Here is a 7,790-nt window from a genome sequence, read left to right on the forward strand (position 1 = left end):
ATACAAAATTTGGGATTAGTAGTTACATTTGTGTGGGTTCCAGCACATATAGGGTTGGTAGGAAACGAGAAGGCTGATAAAACGGCAAAGAAGGCAACACATGATCCTATTAGTTTTGCAGTTAGGATGAGTAAATCGGAAGGGAAAAGTAAAGCCAAAGAAGAGCTGATGAAAATATGGCAGAGAAGGTGGGATAAAGGGTTAAAAGGAAGGTGGTATTATAAAATTCAGCTGGCTGTAGGAAAGAAAAGAAAAGGAAGAAGGAATAGGAAGGAGGAAAGAATAATAACAAGGTTAAGGTTAGGTCACACAGGGCTTAATTATTCACTTTTTAAAATACAAAAGCATAAAACTGGAAAGTGTGAAGAAGCTTTTAGTTATCTAGCTTTGCTAGCAAAGTCTTAGCTAGCAGCTAGCTAATAGCACAACAACAACAGCCTAATGTCAAAAAGGGCAGGTGCTCAAGCATCCCCAGGCCCCCCCTGCACGTGCCTGGACTGAATGTTCTGTTTTGGTGTTTTTGCTACTTTTTTGTGTGGAAAATGTTTGTTTTTTGGTGTTGATTCCCCTGGTCGGTAATCTCTGCTCTAACTGCTCGTTGAGCTGTTGTCTGTCGGTTGCCATGGCAACGGGTCCGCGTACATAGAGCGAGAAAAGACGGAACAGAAGTGGTGTTTGGTTCTTCACCTGTTTATCAGCTTTGTTGTACCTTTATTGTGGCGCACTGCAGCCGCTGCAATTCCTAAAAGTTCAATAAGCGACTAAAACTGAACTAATCATCAAACTACGGCTCCTACAGCATATTTAAAATAAAACGATTGACCAATATGTAAGAGAAATTTGCCCCTTCTTGGATCTTGACAGAACTAACAGAAACAAAATTGTTTATAGATTTGTATCACGGAGAATTTGTGAAACATCAGTTTTCTCCTCTTTATTTTAAGTCATAACAAATGATGACGCTACGAATATATTTGTGACAGATTTCTGCTCGTCCTGCATTGGGATAAAATGGTTTTCTGGGCATAACTCAATGAATCACATAGTGACTAATAGGCGATGTCCAATCCGGTAATGCATATCAATTGGCAGGAGTATGAAAGACAGAAAAATAATGAACTATATTATATTAAGAAATTATATATAATCCTCAGTGCTACATGAAGCTTATTTTGAAACAAGTTAAAAACAATATTTTGCAACAAGTAAATTAAGTCCAATGTCTGTGTAAGCTAAATGTGAGAATGCAACATTTTATATATATACTGGCATATGCTGCCAGCCCTGGAAAAAATCCCTGCCCCCCTCTTGCCACCCCATAAATATTTTTCTAGATCTGCCCCTGGAGCTTGCACCCAGGAAACGCCGCATGGTGCAAGAGGCCACCAATTGGCAAGAGGACGCCGACGGTGCGAGAAGACGCCACCGAGGTCTGGACTTTACGCTTCTTTTTGGGGATTTTTGGTGGTACCACTCTTTTTTTCTTTTTTTTTTTTTGAGGAGGGGGCTTTGACGCTTTGGATTTTTCCTTTTGGATTTGGACTTTGGATTGAAATGGAGAAATTCTCCCAGGATATGGAACTCTTTTGACATTTAACCATTTCGGTTTCTTTACTGACATGAACTGAGTGAATTAAATCTAACCTAAACTTATTTTTTAAGTATTTTTGGTTACTGATTTATTTATCAGGATAACTATTATTATTTTCTTAGTTTGTAGTTTTTGTAATAAATCATTGTTGCTAAAAGTCAACAAAATTTCATACTGAGTTGTTGACTATTTATTTTTGTGTCAATATAACTGATGTAAAATATTTTACCTGATGCCTGTGACGTATCCCCCTTGAGTGTATTTGTGAGTTCCGCTTTAAATAGAAACTGAATTTTACAGTGTAATAAGCTCTCTGATGGCTGACGGTTATGTTGATGCATAAGCGAGTGACGCAAAGCGTTTTTAATCATTATCAGTTTCTCAGACATGGCACTGCATCTTGCTAGAGGAAGTGTGTGTGTAAGACTGACACTGACAACGCAACGCCCTGTGTGATACTGGATTTGGAGGCACTGATCCTCATCCCAGTCACTTCACACTCAGCTGCAAACTCCTCCAGTGAGAATTGTAGATCACGACTTAATGATGCCAGTAGGACCACATCATCTGCAAAAAGCAGAGACATGAGCCTAAGGCCACCAAATCAGATTCCCTCAATACCTTGGCTGCACCTAGAACAGAATCTGTAACAAAGGGCAACCTAGGCAGAGTCCAAATCTCACTGGAAATGAGCCCGACTTACTGCTGGTAATGCAGACCAAGCTTTATCACTGGTTATAAAGGGATCTAAAAGCCCATTTCAAAGGGCCTAGTACCCTACATTCCCAGAGCAGCCCCCAGAGGATTCACAAAGGGACAATGTCAAACGGATTCTCATCCAAGCATAGAGTGTTTGAGTGAGAACTCCTATGCACCCTCTAGAACCCTGCTGAGAGTGTAAAGCTGGTCCAGTGTTCCATGACTGGGACAAAAATTGCACTGCTCTTCCAGAATCCAAGTCTGACTATCTGATGGATCCTCCTTTCCAGAACCCTTGAAAAGACCTTACCAGGGAGGCTTCAGAGTGTGATCCCCCAGTAGTTGGAACACACTCTTTGGTCCCCCTTTTTGGAATAGGGGGTCCAGCACCTGGTTTGTCAATTCAGGGGAACTGTCCCCGTTGTTCACACAATATTGCAAAGTTGTATCAACTAACACAACCCCACAACATCAAGAACTTTCAGGAACTCCAGGAAAATCTCATCAATCGACAGGGCCTTGCGTTGTGGTACTTTTTACCCACCTCAGTGACATCTGCACCAGGGATTAGAAAGCGTGACCCAAGGTCCTCACTCTCAGCTTCCTCAGTTTAAGACGTGCTGCTGGAATTGAAGAGTTCTTCACAGAATTCTGTCCAATGACACACAATGCCCCGAGTGGAGGATGGTGAACCATCTGGCCAAGACACCAGATTGTGGACCAGAATCACCTCGAAGTCAACAATATCCATCTAGGTCTCACTGAATGTTGAAGTTCCCCAGTACAACATGGAAGTTTCTCTCCAATGACTCCTAAACGATTGGGTAATCTGAACTACTGTTTGTACAAACAGCCAAACTCATCCACCCTCACGTAGGAAGACGGACCCTGCCGTGTTTTTCACCGTTTGAACTCCAAAGTACATTTACCAAGATGGGGAAGCTACAAGTATGCCCACTCCTGCACTGTGCCTCTCAGCAATGGCAACTCCAGTGTGAAAGAGTGTCCAATCTCTCTCAAAACGAGTGTTGCCAGAGCCAGAGAAGTGCGTCGAGGTGAGTCCAACTACTTCTAGCTAAAANACAAGTATGCCCACTCCTGCACTGTGCCTCTCAGCAATGGCAACTCCAGTGTGAAAGAGTGTCCAATCTCTCTCAAAACGAGTGTTGCCAGAGCCAGAGAAGTGCGTCGAGGTGAGTCCAACTACTTCTAGCTAAAATCTTTCAGTCTCACACACCAGCTTCCCCACTAGAGCGCTGCCATGTCACATTGAGAACTATTTATATTATATTCATATTATGACGGTGCATTAGTATTTTATGAACAATTCCTCAGAAGGAAATATCTGATTCTGTAAAATAGCACATTGCAGCCACTTCATAAACTTTTGTAGTTATTGCTGCTTGTAAAATTCCTAGCAGGGTGTCATCGTCATGAATGATGTGTGTGAGAATGTGGTTATTCTTATTTATTAGTTGTTGTTTTTTTTACTTGTTATGTATTTCTTACAGTATATGTAAAGTGTGAGCATATGCACTGACTGACGGCACTTTTTTTAAATTTCGTTGTTCTTGGGACAATGACAATAAAGATTTAAATCTAAATCTAGCAGGGTGTATTTAACTGCAAACATTAATCCATCCACACACGTACCCCACCAACTCTTAGATTTAGTAGAAGTTTCCAAGTCTCTTGATTTCTCAGCAAAAGATTTAGGCTGCTTAGATTCATCCGTCAAAGTTTTAGCTGACGTCGTATCCCTAGTAGAAGTCCTTACATGCCTACATTTGCTTTCTAAAGTTTGTGTTTGAGATGATGTGTTACATGGAGTCTGAAGCTCCTTTAGTTTATAAGTTGCACATTCAGTCTGAGTTGATTTTTCCATTGATTCCGAAATAAAATGCTCAGTCTGTGTAGATTTGTTGGCAACAATTTTTGGCTGCTCACAACCACTGTTCAAATTTTCCGTTTGAGTTGATTTTTCAGATGTAAACATTTTAGGTTGCTGTTGGTTTTCAACTTTTATAGTTTTTTCAACTTTTTCAGACAGTATTTGTTCCTGTTGTTTTATCTCCCTATTTGAATCTCTGAGATACTCTATTACAGGGGTGTCAAACTCATTTTCACCGAGGGCCACATCAGCATAATGGCTGTCCTTAAAGGGCCAGATGTATCTTATAAATGTAACTAAATGTAATCGAATGTAATGTAAAATAAATGTAACTATACCTTAATGTTAAATACCTCATTATTTATTATAACTTATTCATGTGACAATTACAGTTGCATAGAAAACATATGTTTGCTTGTTGCTCTAACATAAATCCTTTTAAATTTTGTCAGCTTATGAAAACCCACATAACTCCATTAATGAAGGATCAAACTGTCCAAGTGAATAAAGAAAAATAACATAAAACTGAGCTGCAAAGAACATGTATGACACATGTAGCATTTTACAAAAAAAGGCTACACACAGCCTTGCATCCAACTGATGGTTTGATGACAACAATTTGTCTGCATACACACATAAGACCTGCAAACATTAACTAATTACAACAGCAGCTACACATAAATAATATGTAATCAGCTAAAAATACCAAAATAAAGGTTGACTCAGTTCACAACTATATTACTCAAGTTTTTTGGATAGTCTTTGATGAGGAGATGCTGCCTGTCCTTGAACACACCAAGTGGATTCTCTCTCGACTATCGATCATGTTCTGAAAATGATAAACACAAAACAAAATGCAAGCACAGTCATTAAATTGCACACAGTTTAACTGTTCTTCTTCTTGGTTGAATTACATTTTATTATATTTTAATTAAGTTTCAAAAAGAAAATGCTAACCTGTGTTTTTCTGACCAGATGTCTGACACCGTTTTCCCGTTGCCAGTGTGTCAATGTCTGGCTTTAGGTCCTGTGCTGAGGCAATGCGTAGAACAGCATGGAGGTTGTCATCCGTGAGGCGTGATCTGTGCTGGTTTTTGTTCAGATTCATTATGGAAAAAACTGTTCGCACAGATAGGTGCTTCCAAACATGGACAGAACACGGGCAGCATGAAGTCGAAGCTGTGGCATCAAACCAGGGGGCATCAGACGGTAAAAGTCCTGGATTGCAGCATCCTGGAACTTTGCTTTCAGGCCACTGTCGCTTTGAAGCTCAATTAGCTCCATCTGAAGGTGTTGGGGTGCAGTGCAGACATCGGTGGTGAAAGGATTGGCAAAGATGTCAAAGCCAGACTGTTGCGCTCTGAAGTCAGAGAAGCGCCGCTCAAACTCAGTCTTTAACCAGCTCAGTTTGGTAGCTAGCTGAGCACATGAAAAAGTCTCGGGAAATAAGGCTGACATGCTCTGACAAACAGGAAAGTGGACAAGATTGTCCTGTTTCACTTGCCACATCCATAAGTCCAATTTACGCTGGAAAGCCATGATCGTGTCGGACATCTGCGTGATGACTTGTTTGCGTCCCTGCAGCTTCTGATTCAGCTGGGCGAGATGGTCGGTTATGTCACACAACACAGCAAAGTCACACAGCCACTTTGGATCTGATAGTTCAGACATGAGTTTTCCTTTACTCTGCATAAAAAGAGCAATGTCTTCCCTGAGCTCAAAAAATCGCTTGAGGACTTTGCTCCTACTCAGCCACCGCACTTCTGTATGGTACGGCACATCCCCGTGTTCCGAGCCCATCTCCAGCAAAAACTGCTGGAACTGACGGTGATTCAGGCCACGCGCCCGAATGAAGTTCACTGTTTTCATGACTGTGGTCACAATGTCCTCCATCCCCAGCACCTTCCCACATAAAGCTTCTTGATGGATAATGCAATGATACGTTATCAGAGGCGTGTGACAGTTCATTTTTTGCATTTTCCTCTTCATTAGTCCAACCAAGCCCACTTTTCCTCCACACATTCCCGGTGCACCGTCTGTAGTTAAGCCCACCAAGTTTTCCCACTGCAATGCATTTTTACTTACGGACTTCTCCACCGCATCAAAAATGTCCTGTCCCGTCGTGGTCCCATGCATTGCAGTCACATCCAACAGCTCCTCAGTGATAGAGAGGTCCGACTTTACGCCTCTAATAAAAATTGATAACTGCGCTGTGTCTGTGTTATCTGTGCTTTCATCAACAGCTAATGAAAAAGCTGTGTAGCTGCGTGTCTCCTCGGCCAGCTGTGTTGTAAGATTTTCTGCTAGTTCCTTCACTCGGTTCGCAATGGTGTTTCTTGATAAACTGACATTTTTAAAAGTCTGTAACTGGTCACGACACACCTGCTCACAGACCTTCAGCATGCACTGCTTCAAAAACGCTCCATCTGAAAAAGACTTGGAAGCGTGGGCGATTTCTTTAGCCACAATGAAGCTAGCTTTCACTGCCGCCTCGTTTTTGGCTGTGGATTTCGTGAACAAACTCTGCTGCGACCGCAGTTTGCCTTTTAATTCTTGGGCAATTTGTTGCTTTTCTTGAAGGCTAGCTTGAGCGTACTTAGCTCCGTGTTTGGTGTCAAAATGTCGACGCAGATTGTACTCTTTGACAACCGACACCGCCTCGTAACACAAAAGACATACCGGTCTTTCTCCTTGAAGCACAAACAAGTATTCGCCTTCCCATCTTTCTTGAAACAATCTTCCGTCTGCATCAACTTTTCTCTTTCTGAACATTTTGGGATCTTTATTTATATCTCAACTCATCTCAACTGTTGGCATGGATGTGGAAACTGCCGCGGTTACCGTAGTAACGGCGTAGAAAGGCATTGTGGGAAATGTAGTTTTTGGTCAAAGCACGCTCTTAATTTATTTTTCGGTTTTTATTTTTAGACACAAAACTTAAGCTCTCGCGGGCCACATAAAATGACATGGCGGGCCACATCTGGCCCGTGGGCCTTGAGTTTGACACATGTGCTCTATTATTTCAGACATTTCACCCATCATGCGTTTGTTTTGTTTTAATTGAGCATTAAGTTTTCTGTTTTCCTCCTCCAAGTTCAAAATTTTTTTTCCTGAAAGATCTTCTGCGTTTCTTGAAATCATACATTCATCTACCAATGCTGTTGTCTTCGTCTTCAGCCTAGCGACTTCGGCTTTCAGTGCAAGATTTTCTTCTGTCAGATCGCATTGGATCTTTCTTCTTTCTTCTTCAGATTCCATAATTTGATCATTCAGTGTTGTTAGTATTGCTATTTTGTGTTTCGATTTAGCAGTTTCATCTGAAAGCTCACTCCGGAGTTCTTTTTCTCTCTCTTCTGCCTCAAGCTCCAGATTATAATTTGCTTCTCTGAGCTTTTCGATCTCCTGCTCATATTTTGAGCATCTTCTAAGAAGCAGTAACGGATCCATTTTACCCACCTACTTAATAAAAATCTTTCTTGCTTTGCTTGGTCCTGGCAAATTAATCCAGTGTGTTTTGTAAACTAGTCGCATACGTCACCAACATTTAATGTGTCATAATGACAACCGGTTATGACGATCTGTGCTGCCACGTCATTTTTTCCAACCTTT

General features: G+C 41.3%; 1 protein-coding gene across 1 annotated transcript; it reads right to left on the reverse strand.

Annotated features, from left to right (window-relative positions):
- Positions 1–5,133: 5,133 nt before the first annotated feature.
- LOC103154257 (general transcription factor II-I repeat domain-containing protein 2-like) lies at positions 5,134–7,023 on the reverse strand. Its single transcript, XM_007575474.2, is given in 2 exon segments — positions 5,134–5,300; positions 5,303–7,023. Coding segments are annotated over 2 exon segments (1,818 nt in total). The 5' UTR covers positions 6,954–7,023.
- Positions 7,024–7,790: the final 767 nt, after the last annotated feature.

Source organism: Poecilia formosa, unplaced genomic scaffold, assembly GCF_000485575.1.
Source record: "Poecilia formosa unplaced genomic scaffold, Poecilia_formosa-5.1.2 Scaffold377, whole genome shotgun sequence".
NCBI classification, from domain to species: domain Eukaryota; kingdom Metazoa; phylum Chordata; class Actinopteri; order Cyprinodontiformes; family Poeciliidae; genus Poecilia; species Poecilia formosa.